This window comes from Phasianus colchicus, chromosome 3 (assembly GCF_987193195.1).
Source record: "Phasianus colchicus chromosome 3, bPhaCol1.hap1.1, whole genome shotgun sequence".
Lineage (NCBI taxonomy): Eukaryota > Metazoa > Chordata > Aves > Galliformes > Phasianidae > Phasianus > Phasianus colchicus.
Genome location: NC_143438.1, coordinates 9,905,104 through 9,929,657, shown reverse-complemented (window position 1 = coordinate 9,929,657; position 24,554 = coordinate 9,905,104). Strand labels below are relative to the sequence as shown.

General features: G+C 41.6%; 1 protein-coding gene across 5 annotated transcripts in view; it reads left to right on the top strand.

The window, feature by feature from the left end:
- The first annotated feature begins 2,050 nt into the window (after nucleotides 1-2,050).
- The window catches only part of PHACTR1 (phosphatase and actin regulator 1), a 296,676-nt gene continuing 274,172 nt past the window's right edge, over nucleotides 2,051-24,554 (top strand). Inside the window, exons 1-4 of one of the 5 annotated variants that reach the window (XM_090136924.1) lie at nucleotides 2,051-2,131; nucleotides 4,170-4,283; nucleotides 15,029-15,175; nucleotides 16,255-16,401. In XM_090136924.1, coding sequence (XP_089993050.1) covers nucleotides 4,223-4,283; nucleotides 15,029-15,175; nucleotides 16,255-16,401 — 355 coding nt within the window. In that variant the 5' untranslated portion in view covers nucleotides 2,051-2,131; nucleotides 4,170-4,222. Of the gene's footprint in view, nucleotides 2,132-2,977; nucleotides 2,997-4,169; nucleotides 4,284-15,028; nucleotides 15,176-16,254; nucleotides 16,402-24,554 lie in introns of those variants that run through there. The other 4 variants (XM_031589369.2, XM_090136927.1, XM_090136929.1 and 1 more) reach the window with 4 other exon arrangements.

The window sequence follows — 24,554 nt, the reverse complement described above, 5'->3', positions numbered from 1 at the left end:
AGTTATCTTTCCTGTTGCTAAGTACCCCCTAGTCAGAGAGAGCTCTTTGGCAGCTGTCAGAACTGCTGCACAATAATTTAAAGTGAACTGTAAAACCCTGAGATGGATGAACGTATTGAAATGGTTGATCGTGCAATGGTCAGCAGGGGTTGCTGGTGATTTCAATGGCTGCACTTGTCGGTCAGGATGGAAGTGACAGTGCAGACTTGAAAGGATGATGACAAAGGGGATCAGAAGAACACACCAAAGGCTAATGGACAGGTGTTGTAAAACATTCTCCAGCATGCAAAGTTGTATTGTTCTCAGCCTCCTTTTGACTGAGAGATCCACTGCCTCTAAAAAGCAAGCAAGCAGATATCTTTGCAGAACATGAAGAATAATCTTCTTTTATCCTCTTCTTTTCCATCTGTGTGTCTGTTCCTAGTCTTTCTTTCTTTTTTTCCTGGTTTTCTGTTAAAGAAAGTCAGTGGGGCTAAAGAAGCAAACAGACTGTGATCCAAAATATAATTAATCTAATAATTATCAGAGGACAGATTGGAAGGATCTACTGTTCAGTAGTCATCAGGGCAAACATAAACTCTCTCAAATACAAGGAGTGCATAGAGAAAAGCCTGTAGTGTTCTTGCTGTTTGTTTTTTCTTTAATTTGTGTTCAGGAATGAAAACGTTTGTCATACCTCAGAAAACAGGAGCACTGCTTTCATAAGCCAGATCCACCATGTAGGTAGCACTGTGAGACGCCTACTCAATCTAATCACATTTAGTAGGGTGCCAGTGTAGGAACAACCATGCCTGATTCTACCTGAGAATCATGTAGCTCACCCCTATCTTTGATACCTCCTGGGTGCTTTGCAGGTGCATGAAAGAAATTTTTGTGTGGAGATCCATGGTATAGCCTGCCCAGGGTGATTTTTACTTTCTAGCCTGCACCGAAGAACCTATACTCTGAGCGTTTATTTATCTTCTTGGGTTTCTTCTTAAAAGCCAAAAAATCTTTGCTATTTGATTTAAAGAGCTGGTCGATGCTGAAATGAAAATCTGACCTTTCAGAACCCCCAGTTTTGAGCATCAGCATTGTTTGGTGGCAGTGCACTTCAGAGGGCAGTTACACCTGATCTGTTGAGCAGATCATCTGCAAATGTCCGAATACTGAGCCTGATGCTCCTTTTGGCCAGAACTTTTGAGATTGCTTTATCGCTGTCTTTGTCACATTCTGGTCCACTTCCAACATCAGGATTTGGGGACCCATCCCATGAACTGCTGGGCAAAGCAGGTCCTGACCCTCTCATGAGGGATGTCCCATGCAACTTAATAGCAATGCCTTTGTCAGCCCCCAGTGCCTGGCTTTATTAGGACTCCAAATCCAAACAATGTGAGACTCCAGGAACATTAAACTAGATTAACTAGAAGCCAACAAAAAATAACTGTGTTATATTTCAGTTTATTAACTGTCCAAGCCCACTTTCAAGTCTGAGAAAGGCATATTATTATTGAAAATATCTCAGTAGAATCTTATTCTGCTTTCACAATCTGTGGATATGCATGTTTAAGCTATCATGACATGACACTGTGCTATTTGATTTATGTTTTTACTGATGCTTTGACTGAGTAGTTTGTTGCAATGTATTGCTAAATGGAGGAAAAATCAGAAACTGCATCAGACAACCACTCTGTATTTCATTCTAGAAAATAGCTGGCAATTATAATTACTCACCATGTTTCTGGCTCAGAATAAAAGTGGAATTGCACAAAAACCACACTGAACATTCATCACGATTAGAAAATGCTCCACACCTTGGAGTGCATTGGAGACATAAGAATAATTTTAAATGCAAATTAAATTGTGGGGGTAGCAAAGAGAACAGATAAAAGACAGTAAAACAAAGCCTTTCACTTTCCTCAAATTAGCAGGCTAATGTAGTATAAAAAAAAGCAGTTCTACTCAGATCTGTGCTAAGAGCTTTCACTTCATCATAATATAAAACAGCAGATCCGTCACCTTTCTGTATTCAGTATTCTTGATTTCGAGGTTGAAGTGAAAATTAGAAGCTGTTCATTCTGGCTCACAGACTGGCTTGCATTCGTTCAGTCTTATTCCATGACAGTGGGATGGAAAGAGGTCAGTAACACTGGTAAGTACTTATCTCCTGCATGTGATTTTGTTTATTTCTTTTTAAAATCCTTCACACTGCTTCTGCTTTTGATCCAGGCATACTTTCTGCAAAAAGCTTCATCGTGTGTTTTTGTACAAGGCTGTATCTCATGCAGAAATGCAATGATTCCTAGCTAATGCTTGTATCAAGTATTACAGCATCTTCAAGAATGAATGAATCACTTAAAAGTAGGAATTCTGGTATAGAAAAGGTTTCTGGATAATTTCTATATTTCATAATATTACTGGCATGTTTTGTGTGTTGCTTTTTTCTGTATGCCTTGTCCAGTAAGCAGTACCAGATCAGAACTGAATCTTTCTAAGACATGATTTACATTATAGTCATAGCAAAATATTTAACAGTCTCATTACCCTTGTGGTAAATGAAGAAAGTAGGCATTTCACTTTCTGGAAGCAAATTTCTACACAAAACACAATCTTATGGTTAATCATTATGAAACACTTAAAAATACCTCAGAATATGAGCTGCAGTGAGGAAGATCGGAGTGAAAAAAACAAATTCTTCAGGAAACTTGAAGAAGATTTTTTTTTTCTTGGGAAAGTTTTTATCAAATCAAAACCAGGGGCTTAATTTTTCAGTACGAAGGGTGAGGGGGAGTGGAGAAGATGATCATAGTGTCACCTCCTGTTGCTAAGTAACAACATCTCCTGGCCATTTTTATCTGATAAAGGAAGTCCAGTTGACGTTATGCATTATTCATCAGAGTTCCAATCAAACAATCAAAATTGTTTGCTTACACTGGGGACATTTAGTAAGATCAAAGAAACCTTCCTTGAAACTACTGGAGCTTACACGACTGCCAGGCAGCTCTTGATATTTTGCAGTAAGTATAGCTTCTGGCTTGGGAGTGCTACAGTCAAGTTAATTGCTGAGGAATTTTAAAAGTTTCCTTGCCAAGGTAGGCTTCTGAATTTCGGAAAGGACTGCATGTTGATGAAAGCTGAATTGAAGAAAAAAGAAAAAGCTTTGGAACCCCGGTTTCCTGATTTTTGCCAACGTAATTAAAGGAATTGCTTGAAGCAAGGGTCTCAAGTCTCTCTGCTCAAATCTTTCCGTTAGGTTTGTATGGAAAAGAACTGGAGGTATTTTTGTCTGTCTGTCTTAAAATAAACGTTGTGCAGAGCTGTTTGCATGTTTATGATTGTGCTGTAACTAAGGTTAGAGTGGAGGAAAGATTGGATTGTGCCTTCTCTGCAAACCTTGGATTTTTATGTGAGTTGCTGAGAGCAGATGAAAACGAAGGAGGTAGCATGGGTCAGCTTAATGTGCATAATCCCAGGAACTCTGCAGGCAGATGTGTCTTAGACACACAGATGTAACCTATGGTTTAGACAGACCCAAAGTTTAGAAGGATTCCAAAAATATAAATATCAACTAGGAAACTGTCCTGGGAGTATCCTATCATTTCTTAATTGTCACTCTTATCACTGCTTTTAAAACTAATGGTGCAGTATTTTGCTGCTGCTACTTTCTGGTCAGTAAGGGGGGAGAAAAAAGGGAAGGCTGGTTTTCTGTTCATTCTTCTGTTCATTTCTTTTCTAGTGCTGATTTTGTCGTACGCAGCACCAGTGTAGCCTGTTACAGGAGTGACTGATCAGAGGTCCCAGCATTGCTAGTGCCCTTGGCACTGAGTGACCTGGGCATCCCCAAGGTTTTCTGATCTCATTTTTAAGTGCAAATGTAACAGGCAGAGGAACCTAAGTATGTACTGAAAGAAATTGAGAATGTGGCTAGCATAAAGGTGATTGTACTAAAAAGGTAATATTACTGTAGCAGCACTTTTCTCTTATGTCTTTAGACAAAGGTTTAAACCAAATATCCTAAAATAGCAAAGGATACTTGTGGAGCTCTATGAATAGTGATTTGGAAATGTTTTGACTCTAATATGCTAAACTACATCCTTTAAGGACTGCCTCTGCTGGTTTGTTTGTTTGTTTGTTTCCCACCAAGAAACTCAACAACTTTCTTCTGTCTGACATCTGTGTTATTTTCCCAGGAATCTGATTGATCATACCAGAGCACTGCATACACACATTAAGTTCCTTCAAAATGGACTACTTTTTGGATGTCGAGTCTGCTCAGAGAATGTTTTACAGTCAAGGAGCCCAAGGTAAGAGACTCCAGCACTATCTCAACAATTGCTGTTTTAACCATACTGCTAAGGCGTACAGTGCCGCGCAATGGCCAGCCCTTGTGACTGAGCTACTGAAGTGTATGCAAGCAGAAAGTCTTCAAAACATACAGGGTGTAAAAGTGATTACAAGAAGAGTAATGATTAGGCTGATCTGCCCTGTCAGAGGATAAGGAAAAGCTAAGAAAGCTGCTTGGTGTACAGCGGGGGCAAAAGGAACAGACGAGATCCAGGTTGGGGCTGCAGAATCAGACTGGACAAGCTGGAGAGAGCAGGGAACTGCACACTGCTACACTGTGCTGTTCTTCTCCTCCTTCCTCATTTCTCAGTGCTATTGGGATGGCTTGGTACATAGGCTGGTATAATTCTGTTCTGAAGCTATAACTGACTTGGGAAAGGTCTGAGGCATTTCAGTGTGTTGTATGTAAGCAGCACGCCGAGGGTGGTCTGCATCCTTCCCTGTGAAATACTGGCCTCCCCTGAATAGCAAGAGAGCAAAGGAGTAATCAGACTTCTTTGCTTTAAGATAGCTGAGAACTATTCACGACATAGATGATATTTTTGGTAAAGTCAGTTCACATTTTCTTCGTCAGTTCTATTTTTGGAGAAAACTTGCAGTTTCAAAGAGGAGGTTTTTTATTCCTTAAAGCACTGTACAAAATGGCAGAAAAAAATGTAGCAAGCCTTTTTCTTTTTACATACCGTTCTCCAAAATCATGGTTCAGTAGTTTTTTTCTGCCATTAATTTCATCAGTTACTCCCATTCAAAGCTGAGACACCAGAATTTGGCCTTCCTTCTGGAGGCCATCCTCCCAGAGCTGAACCCATCAGGGGAACTGCCACCATCCCAGGACACATCAAGGTCAGCAACACTTAACCTTTGGCTCAACTGAGGTGCTGCATTGCCCAGCTGCTGCCCCGATCACTGTAATGCATTTTCATCTGCACATCACAGAGTAACATTGCCATAAACCCCTTCTTGTCACAAGACTGCCTTCCAAATTGAACAACAGCAGAAGCAAATGCTAAGCTCCTCAAAGTCAAGTTAAAACCAGCTGAGCATAATGACTAATTTTGCTCGTTTTTTTCTCCATCTCGAAAATGCAATGGATGCCTGAGCATTGCTATAGAAGCAATGTTAGAACAGGTTCTTTGATATCCCTATGGGAACAGATCTCTTTTCTATTCCATAGAAACAAAAAATTAGAAATGTGCATTTTAATGCTTTATAAGCTGTATCACTTTATCAACAGCACACTTCCTGTGCACTGCAAGGCATAGAGAGGATTGTGGAAGAAGTAATACGTATTTGTGCAATGGAAGACTATTACATTAATATGCACAAGGTAGCTAGTTACACAGGTAACCTTCACTGTAAATATTTCCAAGAAGACAGGGGGTAAAAATGTTATTTTACCCATATTTGGAGAAATTACATTGTTGACACTGAAATGTTCACCTTAGTACCTGGTTGATTCCTTGTTTTAATGCAGTTATTTTGCCTTTTAAAACACAAAGAGAGAAAAAAATCCATTATGCAGAAATGTATCACATACGATCTGTATGATACACAGGTCATCAGCTGGGGTTTGACATTTAGATCTATCATGAGGGCTTCTACCCTTTGGACAAAACAAACAGAAACCAGCACTGAGAACTGTGGACTTTCTGCCCATCTGCATGTGAAACTTTTTTCAAAGACACCAATAAAAATGACATGCTTCCCTTGTGCATCACAGTGTGGTACAGAGGCTCCCAAATCCTCATCACCTCTGTAAGTGGGAACAGCTCATTGATACAAGATCCAAACTCCACTTACACTTGGTCCCCCTGAACTTTTCATCTCCTTCTCTGCTGCTATTAATGCTTTTTCCCCGGCTTCAGGAGGCATTCAGTGTCTGAGGTTGCACCAAGCATGAGGAGACAGGATGGCTTCAATGGGGCAAATGATAATCCTCTGAAAAAGCTGCATCTGGATTGCTTCCCATAGATAGCGCCTTTATCAACTCCCTAAGTCCCAGGAGTATTGATATAATCTCATTCCTCTGAACTATTTTACCCCCGTGCACAACAAAGAACTCAACCCTCTCCCAGTGTGCAATTGGTGCTGCCTGTACACATCTCCTGGCATCTTTGTACCTCGTCCCAAATTTTGTTTTCTACAGCATAGGCATTTCTATATGAGATAATGGAATGATTTCTCCAAACATGGGCAAAAGGAACCTATCTCATGCTTTATCTGCCTTCTGAGAAAAAGTTAAGCTGTGTTAGCTTAAACTTTCAGAAGAAAAAAAAAAACCCACACACCCAAAAACACAGTGTTTGTGAGGCACCCATCCAACATAAATAGCTTAGCTCAAGTTGCTAGATTGGAACTGAAATGACTTCAAGAAAGCATTGTCACCAGATCTACCTAATGGTATCACAAGAAACTATTTGATGCTAACATAATGACACGATGTTATTAGCAAATCATGCTATCAAAGAGCTTATATGTGTGCATTAAAACCTCGTTATGCTGGAATTGAGTGAAAGAATACCACAACGTTCTGCTATTTAATTAAAAACAATATCAAAATGCATTATATGTGTTATTACTGTAGTTATTATTACAGTTATTGCATTACAATTCACTCTGTTCACATATCATGTAATAGGGGTTTATGACCCACTTACTCTTCCTGTGAGATTGGAAGACTTCTGCCTTTTAATCCTTTGATCCTCCAGATCACGAACAAAACCTCCTTTCCAATGTTTTCACATTAATGACACGACAGTGTTACAAATAGCAGCTGGAAAGCACTCATTCTCAACTGTACCCACTCCTTGTGAGTGGGAGAGAAGGGAAGGAATAGGGCTGCAAGATGTTTGGAAGGAACTCAAAGAGCTATGACAGCACTGCTAGCAGATTATACCAAATCCCAGCTGACCTCAGGTCTTCTGTAGTTGAGTGCAGGATACTCTGACCTTAGCAAAGGGACAGAATCAGGGCCTTGGCACCAGCAGCTAGCTGGTTCTCTATCCCACGCTGCCTGCACTAACACCCACAGGCTGTTTCTACCCCTGTAGAAAGCTACAGAGCTGCCTTTGCTGCTGTAGGGTAGGAGGAGAGAGGTGTTACCTTATCAGCTGCCTCCTCTCCCATCCTCTCCTTCTGCAGCAGAAGCCATCACCTCCCTCCCGTGGGCTGAGTGCAGAACAGAGGATGTTGGCCATTTGGGCGCATGTGCTGCTCAAACAGCTGCTCCCCATTTCCTCCACAGAAAGCGAAAGCAGGAGGGATGGAAAAGTCACAAAAGCTGGATCTGGCAGCAAAGATTGTCTAGATTTAGAAAACTTGGTAAATGAAGCCAGCTGGCTGTAGCCTTCAGATACCAGCCAGAAATATCCTGACTGTCTCTTCTGTGACCGTATGTTGGGATCTAGGAGATGGGGTGTCCTTGCCAACTGCGTAATGCCTGGTGACGCATCTGCAAGTCAGAAACGAGAGAAGAGGGACTGTGGCCCTGTATCTAACACCTTTCTGTAGGAAAGTCAAAATCTGAAATGTAAATATGGACCGGGCTTTAATATTTGGAAATTGTTTTTCCCTTTGAAGGGTACAGAAGCCAAATGCTAGTCGCTTTGGAATGTCAGCACGTTCTAAATACAAATCCACCACTGCTGAAGGTATATAATGGGGCAGGATTCAGCTCACTTGCCCCTTAAGCATTCTCAATGAAGATGTGGCCACCTAAGTCATCTGACTAGTTACCTGGCAGGTATCAGTGGAGAACAACAATCATTTTGAAAGCAGGGTTCACCTAATCATAGACATCTTCCATAGGATAATATAAATCACGACTAATGCTTTGCACCAATTTAAGAAGCCTAAGCAGCGAACTCAGAAGACAAGTGTGCTGGTGGTATTTGTTTGCATGGAGAAATCCCATGCTGACAGGCAAGAAAACACCCAATTCAGGAAAGGGAGCAACTTCCCTAGAATATGTCAAGCTGTAATGAAGCCACACACCACAACCCAAAAGGACAGGCTGGACATCATGGTCAGGATGCTGCTCTGGGCTGTGAGTCCACCTCTTCTCCACAGACTGACTCTGTTCCCCTCTGCTCTCAGGCAACTTTTAACTCAATCATAAAATAATTTCTAATTTCTTCCAGACCTGTACGTCCACTTTTTCAGTCTTATCTCCTTTTACCCAGCAGGGGGCATGAAACTTAAAATTAACTGCATTAATTGAACATTTCCAGGATGCTCCCACAGACGTTGAAGTTGTTTCCCAGTCCATTTGGCAGGATACTCTGTGCATACTTAAGTAACTGAACAAAACTCTCTTGAAGGCTTATCTTAAACTATCTTTGTATCTATAAATTATTTATAGATCCACTCGCATGAGATGTGCTCAAACTGGTTGCAAGCTACTTGATGAATGTGAGGAGTAATTTAAAAAATGCAAAGTAGAATAATATGGAAATAAGGAACAACATAGTATATTGGGCAAATGGATAACAGAGTATAGTACAAAGGGCAGCCAGATAACATATGCATTGGATGGTGTAGACACATAGGGAATGATTACTCAAGAGATTGCCTCAAGGAAATACTACTTCACTGTTTTTCAAAGTTTAATAAAATACTCCCAGTTAATGTTTTAATTCTACATTCCCCGCTCCAACTCTGTTGCCACAATTTATTTATTTCCCTGTGCTTCACTTTTGCTCATTTATTTTAATTCATACAGTGCTGACTCATTCTTGACGTTTGACTTTAATCACTGCTGACTACTCAGTGCTGCTTCCCTCCTGCTTTTGCATATTAAATGATGGCCAGTACTTCAAAAAAGTATTGCTGCAGTATCCCCAAATCCTAGCCCAGATTGATTCCACTGCAGATGTTCATTGTGAAAAGTAGCATTGGGACACTCCACCTATCAATTTATTTTTGTTTATAACTCATTGTAAAGATCAATATCTCCTTAGAATTATGACATTTTTTCAGGTCTTATTAATGTGATGTTATTTATTCTCAGAATAATGAGATTAATAACGGCAAATTACTAACAGCAAAGAACATTCCTGATGTAATCAATTTCCATCCCTTTAAATTCCAGGAAGTAAACAATCAACATCTGCCTCGCCCTCATCCTTCATAAATGTTTTTTTCCCTTCCCACATCTTCTGTCATTATTTAGAAGTTAGGAACTGGTAACTGAACACCATGGTCTTGCACAGTCAGGTAGATTAGCCTCTTCAATTCTATTAAAATAGCTCACCATGTGTTGTAGTCACTACACCTTTTGGCTATTTATTTCAATATCCAGTCAGCCAAACTAAAGTTAGAAGAAATAAGAATCTTCTAATTCTCAATGGCATAACTAAACAGAACTAGAATGCTTGAGATTTACTTACTTATACCCTTAAATGCAAAAACTTTTAGAAAACCTCTGCATTCCTCACAGTTGAAAAAGACTGTTTCCAAATGCTAAATGTATTTTGTTCTATTAAAAAATAATTTAAAATAACAAGACTTCTGCTTGCCCCATTTCATAATCATCTAGGTGTTTTCCTCCCTTCCCTTCCCTTCCCTTCCCTTCCCTTCCCTTCCCTTCCCTTCCCTTCCCTTCCCTTCCCTTCCCTTCCCTTCCCTTCCCTTCCCTTCCCTTCCCTTCCCTTCCCTTCCCTTCCCTTCCCTTCCCTTCCCTTCCCTTCCCTTCCCTTCCCTTCCCTTCCCTTCCCTTCCCTTCCCTTCCCTTCCCTTCCCTTCCCTTCCCTTCCCTTCCCTTCCCCTTCCCCTTCCCTTCCCCTTCCCCTTCCCCTTCCCCACCCTTCTTTACCTTACTCTTCCCTACCCTTCTCAATTTTTTTTTTTAATACAGATGTTCTAAAGCCCATGTCTTTGGATGCAAAGACAGAAGTAAAAGCACACTTCCTCTAAAATGTACAAAAAATTGTTAGTTAGATATAAAAAGTTTACATTTACCCAAACATCACAAGCCAGCATAACACACTTGTGCACAGATTGGATGCCTTTTTGCCCTATGTACTACTGTTTGCAATTGTGTATCTAAGCACTTTCAGGTTATCAGTGTCCATCAAACTGATGTCAGAAATCTCATTAGCTTCGTTTTAGAGAGATGCAGCAATCCATATGTATGGATACATACTTCTGTGTTTATCTGGGAGACATGAGCCTATACATCTTTCTTCATAAATAACAAGTCATGTTCTCTCCAGTGCTTGCACACGCATTCTGCTGTTTTCCTTTCCTGTCAGTCATACCCCATTTCACATCTCTAATACTTCAAAAGTTCTTCTTTACCACTTGAATTTAAAACAAGTCAAAACTGAAGTGCCACTAAACCAGCCCACAAGACTTTTTGGTAAACATTCATTTGGACCCATTGTTTGACTGTCTTTAAAAAAGAATTTTCACAATCTAGTATTTTTTTCTAGCACAGATGGGATATCATATTCTAGATGCATCAAAACCTACCTGAACTAATGATTTGAAAGCTTATACCTAGCCAAAACCACACATCTGTCTGCATTATCTACGTGTGATACTATGGTGAGCCCTTTCCACAAAAGGAGGAAAACTGAAAGAGGAGAGGGTGCTGGGCAGAAATAAGATGCTCACATCCTTATCTAATGAAAATAACTAGCAAGAAAGACTCCTACTGTTAGCAACAGCAACACTGCAATTAAAATGGTTTCAAAGGTATTCTACAAACGTGTTCAAAATTTGACCTAAAAAATGATTTTTTTCCTCCAAAACATCTTAAGGATTGCTGTCGTAAAATCAAAATTCCCTTACAGTTATTTCCATGTCATCTGTGATTGTACACATCACAAACACTGCCTTTTCCATTTCAGTCTAGATATCTCCAGCAGAAACGTTTTAACACTTCACTTGTAGTGGGATCAAAATCAAGAGTTTTGTTTGCAATTCACAGGCAAGAATTAGTGATGCAAATTAGACTTTGTAGTTAAAGACACTATTAAACCAAAAATGACCAGGGTAGTTGAGTCACCACTGAGATATTCTAACATTTCAGTAAAAGTTAATTGACAAAAGTGGATGGGAAAATCTAGATGAATATTTCATATTTTCTTTGACTCATTTTAGGAGAATGATTTCATCTCTGAAAGCTCTTCTAAAGAAGTGAGTCTTTAAAAAATCAATTATTATAGCAAGACATAAAGCTAGACTTTTGGCAAAAAAAAAAAAATACTAATGCTTATATTTACATTAAAGTATGTGAAAATTTATTTTCATGGGAAAAAAATGGAAAACACAAAAAATTCTTTGCAAACCATCCCTCCTGTTTTCAGTGATTTCAGTTTTCAAAACTAGGACCTCCTCTCAATGTAACTACACAAATTGAAATTACATGTTTCAAATGCCTCTGAAATTGAGCTATAATCCTTCATGCATTTCTCATTCCCCTCTTCCTAACACATACTTGTGTCACATTTCCATAACATGCACTATTGTCAAAAAAACAAACATGAGATGATATATAATCAATTCTAACATGTCATTACATATGTTACTCAATTTCTTAAGTGTTTTTCCTCCATAACTAACCGTTTTTGTTCCCTTTCTAACAAATATCAGACACGATGTTGGCAAAATGTGCTGATTTTCCTGTCATATCAGGAACAATCAAGCAGAACAAAAGAATTTAGCCAAAATCTGTGTTCTGTCTCAAGGTAGAATTGTTTTAAAGGAGCTTTTGGATGCTGGTCTCAAATCCATTTGAGGTATAAAATGGTTCCTTATCACAACGCCACTCCCATACTCCAAGACCTTCAAGGGTGTAGTTCCTAATTCTCCTGTAGGGTGATACCCTAAAAATGTGTAGCAGACACTGAGCTCATTTGTGGAGAGTATCTGAAGCTAGAGACACTGGCTGATTGTTGGTGTTGGACACGTGGTCACATGGGAGAAATGCTGTCAGCTTTACCAAAAAATATGTGGCAAGTCATTTCCATAATATGGAGTGCAATGATTTACAGTAAGGAAAAGAGCATGCACAGCTGTACTCATGACATACATGCATATTCAGTGCCACTGAATGGATATTTGAATGTATACAACCATATCTCCTACTTCTATGGTTGGGTAAGAATCAATCTTAGGCTTCTGTTGCAAAAATATTTACTCCAAATTAACTCCCTCTAAAATGTTCCTGTACTTATTTGAAATTTCAAGTCATTCTTGAAAACTCCTGTTGGTGATATGCATAAAGGGGAGATAATGGGGAGATAATCATGGTTGTTAAAATAGTATGTAATGATTAATCCAGGAAACATTTTCCTGCATCCACCTACCTCTAATCAAAATGAATACATGTTAGACCCCAACATTTTGACCTCCAAAATAAAAATGACCTATAAATGACTATAGGAAAGTCCACTCTTATCTTCTGTTTACAAGAAATGTGTATGTAATTTGGTACCTTTTTTTTTTTCCCTACATGGTCTCCTGTGCTGTCATCCATTCACCCCTGAAATGCATGGATGCCTTTTCTCTGACTTTAACTATAGCTAAAGCATGCCAGCTTTGAATGACAATTTTTTCACATGTTCCTTTTATGAGATGGTTTTTACAATTCTGACTTCATATACTGATAAATCTTCCTTAAGTGTAAATTTGATGATGCCATAGACAAAATTCTCCCTTGCAGAGTTTTTCTATTCTCTTTTATCTTCATTACTGTACATCCCTGTTACAACTGAGTAATAGTTTACAGTCTAGTAGCAGTGTTTACTTTAGCTTAATCTAAATAGCTGGCCCCATTAAATCAATTTCAACTCTTGCCCTTTGGTTTTACTTCACATTCAAATGTTGTGTTAGAAAGGATCAAAAACTTGAAAGGAATCTATTTAAAACCAGAAAACAAATAAGTTAGAGCAGAAATAACTACTACATCCAGCAGCACAGATTTGCATGTTTGGTAAACTATGTGACTCTGCAAATTGGAAAATAGAGCATGACAGCTTTTGTTAAATCGTACTAATTACATGCTATCATTCCTAGCACCTAAGTCAGGTTTTAGGCATCAGAAGGCTTCTAATTGACAGGTATTATTTAGAACTCTCAAAAAGAAAAAAAAAATTAAAGAAAGAATCACAGTTACCAGGCTGCAGAGTTTGCACTTAGTCACCATCAGCTCTACATCCCCAGCAGGAGAATAGAGTTCATTATTAGCTCATTATTAGTGCAGTAGCTTACAAAAGAGATATGGGCTTGAAAAAGGTGATGCCCAAACAGCAAGAAATACCCAGGCTTTAGACTAGGCCTGGGCACAATGATATGCCAGGTGTGATTTGAGAGCATGTGCATGGCAGACCGGAATCAAACCCTCTGAAGCCCACCTTGAAGCCATAATAAAAAGATAGAATTTGAGGGTGTGAAACTCTCAAGCCCTAGATTTTTTTTGCACCTTCTTATTGAAGAGAGAGCAATCTCTTACAGAGTCCCACTGTAATGTTAATAGTCCCACATGAAAGGCAAGGAAGGGGTTTCAAGCAGAAATTCTCTTCCCAGCTCTGTACGAGGTAAAGGAAAAAAGAAGATACTGGCAAAGTACTTGTGCATGGCACTCACGCTTTCAGTGATCAGACAGATCCAATCTAGCATTTGTGATAACCTCTATCTACTTACAGAGCTGAGGTGGATATATTTATAGGAGCTCTTCTGTTTGTGATTTGTAATTTATAGGCATGACACCAAATGCGCTCAACAGACGCCCGTAATTACATTTTACATTAAAAACACCTACATTAAAGGGATATCATTAAGGCTATAAGGTCAAGTGCTGAATACTTACGCAATGCCAGAATGAAGGTTGCCTCTGCAACATTAATTCAGTTCTCTAATCCATATGTATTATGGTTCAATTCCGAATTGTATGATGACACAGTAATTTTTTTACTATCCTTCCACTTGCTTCATCAGTGGGCAGTACTCACATAATGAACTAATATTAAATATTTTGCTTTCTCCTCCTTTAAGGCATGGCAACGAGCAATTTAAAGCCCATACAGCAGATAGAAATATTCATTTCCTCGTGGGCTTTTCACTGGTGCTTCACCAAAGTATATGAATACTTTACAAACATTAATGAATTTATATTTTCAAAAAATCCCTCATGAAAGAAACTGATAATTCCACATTTCACAATTAAGATACTAAGACATGGAGTGATTAAGAACAAAAATTAGCTGTCAATTTGAGTGCACAAAATTAAGACACCAAGAAACTGAATTTGGGGTTAGTTTTTATATGTATCATCTCACGCACTCCAGGGCACAGATTCCACCAAGTCCTGCAAACTAAGTGAACACCTGGCAACTCCCATTACTTGGGCATCGTGGTCTGAAAAACAATATTCAGAGAAGGAGGCACTGCAGCTATGGACAAGTTGTGAAGAATGGTTTAAGTAGCCAAATTAGTAACTGTGAACAGGCAGTCTGTGTCAGAAACAGAGTTATTAGCTGTGTCTTTGAGGCATCATTTTTTCCTCATCTTGGCATCATTTGAATCAGCCCTTAAGTTCTGCAGCGCACGAGGCAGGGACTTCACACCACACGCTGCAGATTCTAATTTCCACTGAACAATTTTATTTCTCTTTTCTTCTCTTTTTTTTTTTTTTCCTTCCTCTTTGTCCCCATTTCCATTTCTCCTGCTATTCTCCTCTTCATTCATTCTTTCTTATCAGCTCGTCGGGCAACTCTGCTCACTGTGCCCACGCTGATGTCAGCATCTTCTGAGGAAGACATAGACCGCAGACCCATCAGAAGACTCCGGTCTAAGAGTGACACCCCGTACTTAGAAGAAGCTCGAATATGCTTCAACCTTGACACAGGTAAGAGCACCTTAAGTAAGTACCCCCTTGCTCACCAGTTGCGTGGTGGTTCACCAGAGATCCTGGGATGTCACATCTGTTCTGCTGCATGCCCCTACGTATTTAGGAGTACGGATCCTTCTAAGAATCTTATTGCAGGTGCTGACCAGTGATTTTGTCCATGTTTGCTGGGGCAAGGCAGTAACGTCAGAGCAAACTGAATAGCTTTGCAAACAAGCTATATTTACACCTTATCCACTGCAGTCACCGAGAAACCTAAAAGTTCTTGTAAACTTTTACAAAGCCATTACGTCCTAATGGCAAACTTTGGCTTAAGCTGACTTTACAACCACAGAAAGAACATCCAGCGTGCTCCAAACCCCCTGCAGGTTTGATAGGCAAAAGAACTAAGTGTTGATTCTGCACGAATGAGCAAGAAAGGCATCCCCAAAACTTTATGGCTGCCCGCAGTCACTGGGCACCTGCCGGTGTCCCTTGGGTGCTGAGGTTGACCAGAGCAAAAGACTCTGAGACGGTGACAAATTAGCGACCTTAAGCGACCGCCTTCTTGTTAAGCAATCCGAATCTCCCAAACACGTGCCGCAGCGACTCGTACACACAGGTGCTGCCACGGGCTCCTCTCGTTGGCCCTTCTAAACGCGTGGCCGCGGTTTACCTCATCCCCATCCCCGGAGCGGCTCGGGGAGCGCGGGGCAGGCCGCAGCCCCGCTGTGGGGGCACCTGGGCCGGGTCCTGGGCGGCGGGGGCAGCTCGGCCGGGCGCGGGGCTCCGAGGGCCGCCTGGCCGCGCCCCGTGCCGTGCCCTCCGCCGGGCGGGGCGGGCGGCGCCGGGCGCCCCGGGGCGGGAGGGGCAGCGGGCAGGGCCGGCGCTCCCGTCCGCGGATCCTTGACGGGTTTTCCCTCTCTCCCTCCCTCCGCTCCTTTCTCCCTTTCCCTCTCTCCCTTCCCCGTCCTCGCCTCCCCTCCCCCTTCCCCCCCCAACCCCCCCCCGCCTGCTTTCCCTCCGTCCCTCCCGCCCGCCCCCGCCGCCCCCTCCTCTGCCCGGCCGCCCCGCGCCGTTCCGCCGCTCGCCCTCGCCAGCTCGCCGGGCCACGCTGCTCACCGTGCCCACATTAATGGCGGCATCTTCCGAGGAGGACATCGACCGCAGACCCATCCGCCGCGTCCGCTCCAAAAGCGACACTCCGTACCTCGCCGAGGCCCGCATCTCCTTCAACCTCGAGGCAGGTGAGAGTCGGCCCGGTGCGGGCTGGGGACGGGGAGCGGGGGTCCGCCGAGCATCCCGGGGCCGCTGCCGGGCCCTGCTTCGCACCTTCGGGGCCCGCCGGCCGCATCCCGGCCTCCCCCGGTCCCCCACGGCCTGCGTTTGGCCCCCGGCCCGCTGCCCGCGTGCTGCCCGTCCCACCCGGCTCCCTCGTGCTGGGGTTGGCCCTGCGAAGTGCCAGGGCGGCCGTCCCCGCCTTGCCCACCTGCTCTCCTGAAATCTGCCATTGTCTCGCCGTTGCTTTTTCGTCGCTCTCAAGTTGTGCGCCTTCCACCGCTTGCCGGTCTACCTCTGGCTCCCCAAATTCGCTTCCTCCTTCCCTCTTCCCCACTCGTATGGTTTAGGACTAGCCTCCTTGCTCCACGGTCTCTGCCCCTTTCTCGCAGCCACCTCATAGCACCTTGGGTTTCAGCTGTCCCACCAGCTCGTACCACACGTGGTGCTTGTCCCAGGTGCTAGGCCCTGCTGTTCCCCTCCTCCGACCTCTTCATCCCTTACGGGTTGTGTCAACAGTAAACTGCACCCAAACTGCAACACAAAGAAAAAGAAAGTACTTTCTGTTGGCTTTCTGTAAGGCACCGAACTTCCCCTGTTCGCCAGGGTGTGAGGGAGGATTGATAGCTGGGAAGCCCTGCTGCAGCTTTGTGTCCCAGCAGCAGATGGAACAGCCTCCCTGTGCAGTGTGCTTTGGTGCAGCTCCCTCTTGTCAGCTCCTTAAGAGGGGCAAAGAGCCGCCATGGTGTTGCTTCTTTCCTTGCTGCAGGCTCCCTGTGCCTCCTTCCCCTTTCAGCTGGCTGAAAGTTGGAGATGACAGAAAAGAGAAGTGTTTTCTCCTCGGTTAGGTGATGGAGGGGATTCCCCTCCCCCTCCTGTCATCCTTGCTGTAATTACACCCTTGGTAATGGGTAATGCATGGTTTGGTAGTACCATTGGCAGAACAGTTGGCTGCGTTGTGCAGCGGGTCATTATTTCTCTCTGATGGTGACTTCTTAAAGACACACCAAGCTGTGGTAAGTTAGTGACATTTCAGGGCACAGGCTGGAGTACAGTGTCAGAGACCAGGTCTTAGGTCTAGGGAATGAGGAGTGAAAACACAAAGAGCAATGCTGTGTGTAAGGTGTAAATTGTGCAAGGCTGCATGTGGTTATTGGTCTGCTGAAATACTCCTGTGTTGTCTTGTGCTGTCACAGGTAATAATACTATGTCATGTAGTTATAAATAGATAAACCAGTTAAGAGCAAGATTCCTTCAGGTCACCTGGTGCCTCACATCTCTATGCTGAGCCAGGCGTGCTGTCTTTACTACAAGTCCCCAAGGGCCCTCAAGTCCCTAGGTGCCTCTTTTCTGCAATCCACTGGAAAATGTGATGATTACATTTAGCTTCTTTCTGTTCCTCCGCTTTCCTCTCCTCACTTGAATTTACATCTTTACTTTAAGAGGTGGAATTCCTTTAAAAGAAATTATTAAAAGTAGTGTCGGTTTATCAAGAAATATAAATGAAAAGTGTGTTGAGCAGTGCAAGCATGTGTTTTCATTAATCCATCTGGCAGTGAGTAGTTTGGAGCTTAAAGAAAAAAAAATTTGCTTAGCAACCGGCATTGAGTGAGTGAGCTAAAGTAAGCAAAACGTGCCAGCGGTGCCCACTTCATTTCTGAGCTTTTGGATTTACTCCTTTGGTACTACAGAAAGCACGAGCCACGCACCCTGAATGCAGGGACTCTGTATTCCAAGGAAACAGCTGCTGGGCATCTTGTTGAGGCATTTTAGCGTGATGTTGCTGTGCGATGTAGGGTTTGGATGTAGGATTGGAGCCTTACTCCGGAGCGTCCTGGAGGTCCCTCCGCGCGCTTTGAGGTTGCGGACTGAACACGTGGCTGGGAGCTGTCCGCCGCCCGTGGTGCTGAAACGGCTCCGCGGCGGGGAGGGGCGGCGCTCGCCGTGTCCGGCTTTCCCGTGGGTTACCTGGCGGTGCACACCCAACGTACGTGTGCTCCCATGCTTGTGCAGGGGAAGAGAGTGGAAAGGAAGGAATGCTTTGTTCTCCATCTGAACGAAAGTAAGGTGACACGTGGGGCGCAGGAAATAACCTCTGCCTTATGTGCTGATCACTTGTTTTCCACGTAATGCATTCCATATCTATGGCTGCTGCTCAGCCTCTGCTTACAGAGGTATTTTTTTTCCTACAGCTGCTACACATCGGGTTGCATTGCCCACTCATTGTCTTCTTTCAGGACATGGTCAGGGCTGGGATGCAGCATGCAGCTGCTTTCCTGTATTGGAACTTAAAATCCCCCTTTATTAATGAAACATAAGCAGAATAAGTGAATATTACCCTTCTCCACTCTTAATTACAACCACTGGTTAAGAACTAGCAGGTTTTTATCTACTTCTGCTGTAAGTTATAATTATACCATTACTGTTGTTATCTATATTGTTGAACAACTGAGAGACTGCATACAGAGTCAATTTGGGGAAAGCATAGATTTGGTCGGCACTGTAAAAAAAAAAAAAAAAAAAAGTGATTAGCAATGCAAATTGTCTGCCCTTCTCTTCAGAACGTATTTACAATTTTGCTTTGATTGTCCAAAATACCCTAGCTTATTTTGCTCATTTCTAAATACTGCTCAATTAACTCGCAATTATCACCTAGCATGAGTTAAAAATGCTGTTCAATTATTTGTCCCCAGTATATATTTCTGTTGGTCTTCCCAATCCGTTTAAAATACAAAGCTGTTTTCCAAACTCAGGGTTATTTTCCTTACTACTATACATATGCAAATCCTATTAATCTGAGTTATGTGCTCATATCAAGAGGATAATGTTTCCCAAAGGATTTAGATTACCTCTTCTGCTGAAATTAATGTGGCTGCATAACAATAAAAATATAGACAGATACAGATTTTTTCCATATTTGATAATGAATCAGTCCACGTACAAAAATGATTTTTTTAATTTTCTGAAAGACTTCCTCCATTGCCACATTAGAGGAATGTGAAATGCTCTCTTGCTTTTGAGTGGCCATCTTTTGTTTTCTTTATTTTGTTTAGCAGTCTGGCATGGCTCCATCTCTTAACGTGAAGCTTTGGCTTTTATTCCACGTCTTCCTAACATCAATTTTCAATTTCTCTTTCTAACCTCCTTCTTCAGGCACCTATAAGCTAATCCCAAATTGCTTCTGAAAACTTGAGTCTCCATCTGTGACAACTGTTCAATGGCATCATCTCTCTCCTGAGACTGTTCCATCTGAGTAGCTAATGTGTTTTTAGAGGCTTTGACCTATTTCTATTCCTCTTGTTGCGAAATATTCTAGGTTTACAGTGGCAGTGCATGGTAGGTAACTCTCAAGTTTTATAAATTAGCAGAGGTAGTGAGTGATAAGGAAGTAGACCACTTACAACTCTCACTAAATGATCCAATACGTGTATTTTTCTTCTGCCATCCCTTTTATATCATATCTGTGGGCTGCAGGGGACAGTACTACCGTGAGCTGATCTGATCAAGTTTTCTTCTATATACAGACAGATACTTTTTTCCTAGCTGAAAAGTAAGATTTGTACTGCAATCCATTGCAGTGCTGATTTTAGAGAGAGATTTCTTGTTAAGGGAGCAAGAAGCCATCTTCACCTTATCTGTCTTCCCAAGATGATTCAGGGAGGTCACCAAGCATCAGTCTTTGCTTAAACAAGGTTGGTTGTCTACTTAGAATTTAACTGGGAATGTAAACTTGGGGAGAAAGAAAGCCAGTGCCTTGCTGATGGCATAAGGGAAGAATGACTGCAGTAGCTGTACAAGGGGTCAGCCAAGAGAGTTCCTTAGGAAGGAACATATTTAGCCTCTGCGCTGTACAACTAGGGGAGGGGAGCTCTTGAGTTTTAACATCTCCCCACCTTAGACTCAAAAGCATGGGCCAGTGATGCAACTGAATGGAAACCCACGGTCAGAGGGATGGAGGGGTTGGGATGTGCACTGAGGAGCAGGGAGTAAGGTACTGAAAGAACAGACTAGTGGAGGTCCTGCAGGCAATGCTGGCTCCAGAGCTCGCTGGCTCAGTCCGTCCTGAGGCACAGCACACATTTCAGGTGCACTGAAGTCTCTCAGAGATCTCACCCAATGTCTGGATCCTCAAGTGATCTAAGTCATTTATAGATTTCAGCCAGGGATCAGAGCCAGGTTGTAGAAATAAATGTCTCTTCTTCCCTTCAGTGATAAAAATTTGGTTTCATCTCTTTGTCACATGTTCTCCTGGGATGTTCTGGGAAAGCAAAGCTGAGAGGAAAGGGACTGAGTGGCTCTGCACAGTTTTGCCATGCAGAGGGAAGAAAGATTCTTGCATCTAGAAAGGCAGGTCAGCTCAATGCTGCTTAAAGCAGTGATGATTAACTCATTTTGGGGGAAAAAAACAACTCCAAACGGCAACATCAGCCTGTGTCAGTGCTACTGCAAGGAGAATTGATTCACAGGGTGTAAAGGGGGAGGAGGATCCTGGCAGAAACAGCTGAATGGCTGAGACAAATGTTAGTGAGCTGGAAATGTTCGTAGTTGGTTGTTTCTGTGATGCATGGCTGGTGTGAGAGAGCCTGAACACAAAGAACCTGAGAAAGTGGTTGAAGGTTTCAGACACAAGAACTTCCCCAGTCTGAGCTGGGCACAAAGTTCAAATCAAAAATTTCTTCCATTTTTGCCATCCTGACACTTTCGACAGTCTTTTTGGGCTGTAGTGCTTCTTACAGCCTTTGTGCTAGGCTGTCTCACTGTTAATATTTGCACTGCTATATTCATTCCATCATATAGCTTTAGAGCTGTACTGAGTACTTTTCAAAGGGTAAAATGATGCACAATTTTCCCTTCTAATAGAATGATAATGTCATGCATCTTAGCCTCATCTGTTGATTTATCTATAATGCAGTACATTTTTCTTCAGTGAGCAAGGAGCTGGTTATAATTTGTTACTGTGTAAAGAAAGAAAGAACATTTATAGAGCTCCCTGAGATGGGTAAAGTCTAAGAAAGTGAAAACAAAATTAAGTGACTTAGCTGGATTTTCTATAGGAATCTCCATCCCATCTATTTCTGTTTGTTTTTTGTTTTTTTTTCCCTAAAACTCAACATTTTATTTAAAAATCTGTTTCTCAGTTTGCCTCTGGTCACCCTTACGTATGGTTTAGTACACTAACACCATTGTCTCTCTAGTCATGTTAAATGTTTTTTGAGTTGTGTTTTTTTTTGTTTCTGTTTATCCAGTGTATGTTTGTGTCTGCCTATAATAAAGTATTCTGTGTGGTTTCATGATTGGAATAACTAGGAATTTGGGCTACTTTGAATTTATGGGATTGGGAATTATATTTAAGGAGTGATGTGAAGTGTATATTTGTGTTTTTAAAAATACTTCCAAATTATGGTGGGCTTGTGATTTCAGGCAGGAAAGATTGGGCTCGGAAGAACAGGGAAGAAATATGCAGTAGTAGCTTTGCAATGTGTGTGGGATGTTTTATTTCTTTCTGGAGAAAGATTAGTAAAAATGCATGCTTGGAAAAATTCCACCTTCTTTCTCTGTTCTAATCACTCCCTCAGATTATTGTCATGGAGATTCTCTTGTACTTATGAAGTTGTTTCACTGATTTTTGACAAAGCATTTCTGAATACCTGTATGAAAGGGTTTGAACAGCTGGTCTGTTCTGTAATCAGGCTTTATGTTACCAAAATTCACATCTGCACTTTGTTTTGATTGAATTATGACCATTAGCTGCTTATGTGGCAGCACAACTAGAGACCAAATCCTTACCCATCCCTTATTTTGCCAAATCCTGGAAGAGTGCACACCAGTGAAAGCAAGCCTTTAAGACACACTCCGCACATCATACAACAAGAATAAGCCATCTGAGACAGACGTCCCTTTCCAGGTCTAGATGAAGTTGCTGAAAATGCCTCAGGATCAATGCTGTTTGTGTCAGGCAAATGTTCTGTTTCGAGAGGTCAGAACTACAACTGAGCTTCTTCAGTCTTGTACTTGGCTTTGGAGGCAGTCTCCAGCACTGACATAGCTGTGAAATAACTGTGGCAGGAGATGGAAGGAAGGTGCAGGTTATCTTCTGGGGCAAGATATACAGATCTGATGCATTTTGTAACTGTCTGCATTAGATATGGTTGTAAGGCTGCTGTAGTGCTTTGTTGGTAACCCAGTTCTTCTTGGAAATCAATATCATAGAATTCACTGGAGTAAGATGTTCTCTTTCTATTTGCCTTTTGCTTGATAAGGTTGTTGGGTTAATATAGTCTAGTTTGTTCCTGCAAGATGAGAGACTGCAAAATGTTTTATTCTTTCTCATTTCATCAGGAGTTGTAGTTTTCGTAGTGGGACTAGGAAAACTTTAAGGAAAAGACATTTTCTAAAACTTTAGATATAATTGTCAGAACCAGCAATCCTAACTCTGAAATATTAGCATTACAATCTAGTGAAAAGAAAAGGCCTAATTCCCAGTAACAGGTATAATTAGCCCTAATGCTTAATTACTCTGAGTCAACTAATTGGTTTCATTGGGACTACTGACAGTAATACTCACAGCTAGAAGTGTAAGTAATAATGCCATCAGAATTAAAGTTTGTAAGATTTTGCAGTATGACAGAAGTCGTCGGTGCAGAAAGAATGTCCTGAGCTGCTTTCAGAACGTACAAAGTTTCAGTGCTAATGAAATCTTATGTTATTAACAGTTGCTTCTTGTGCTTCAGACCATGGTATCAGTTGCAATATTGTACTTGTCTGCATTTGTTCTTTCTTGCTGGTGAGCAGTCAGAATGGTGCATCTCCTAAGGTGCAAAAAGTGTCGGTTACGTTTTAATTATATCAGTTTGTTTTACATGGTTATACAACTTGTTAATAAGGCCATCTGAAATTTTTCTCTTCATTCAGAATGCTTTTAAGGTAAAATTGTTTGCAGTTCACCATTTATAACCCTGCAATTCTATTGATTTTTTGTTTAGAGTGCTTTGGTGGTCTTATTTTGTATCGATATGCTGAGGACCTACATGGCTGTCTTCCCTAGGTGTCCTTATAGAACTGATGTTATTGACTATTTGAAAGAAGGTAATTATTGCCATTACTGCAGGCTTTGTAAAATGGCACCATAAGAACTTTCATTCCTTGATACTTAAATTTAACCTATAAGAAACAAAATGAAGGTGATGCCCAAAGACAAATTTTATTGAGTAGCAAATTCAGCAAGAAAATAGAGAAGCAAAATTGGAAGATAACCTGAGTGTTTCTTCAACACTCCAGACTGTCTGTGGTTTCATGCTGGTTATGAAGTACATAAGGGATGGGAAGTATCTGACAAGTGTTTTCATGTTGATATACCGTATGGACACATGCCATTTTAACTATGATGGGTAATGACTGCAGCACATGTTTCAGCTAACCAGAATATCTATGCATAATTTATAGCGCAATATGATTTTTATGATTAGTGCTAACAGTACTTGGACAGACAGGTATCTGCTTAATAGTTTATAAGCAAATTAAATACTTGATATATTATTAAAGTGGAAGAGAATTTTTCATCAAGGCTAAATCTAATTCTTTGCAAGAGTGTTGGAAATAGCAAGTGCCTGTTGCAAGCTTCATGCCCCCCCTGGGCAGGATCTGTTTCAGTGTGACTCTTGTCTGCTTCTATGTCCTTTTTGTCTTGTGCAAATAAAAAAAAAAGATGTGTTAGGAGTGGTGAGGAACCTACTGATGGACATGAGAACAGCTTTCCACATGCTCTGTTTCAGGTTTGAAAGTATGTGAGTATGAAGACTTTGTTGCATGCTCTGTGCTCTACTGACCCATTGTGAAGAGGTCCCGTGCCATGCCCTCAGCTTTTATGTCCTCTATTTCTCTGCCATCTTTTTCATTTGTGTGTGTTTATCAGGGCAGCAGCATCGTGAGTCTGCAGTTTCTTGGCTGAGTTGCCATCTATGCACTGGGCTTTAAATGGTCACTCTGTGTTCTTAGGATCTCTGATAAAGAGCCGTATAATCTACAAGGTGCTTCCCTGGTTATTGGCAAGCCAATAATTCCTTAGAGCAATTGTTCCTGCTCTCTGCTTTCTGAGTGCTCTTCGGTTCATTGTAGAGAAAGG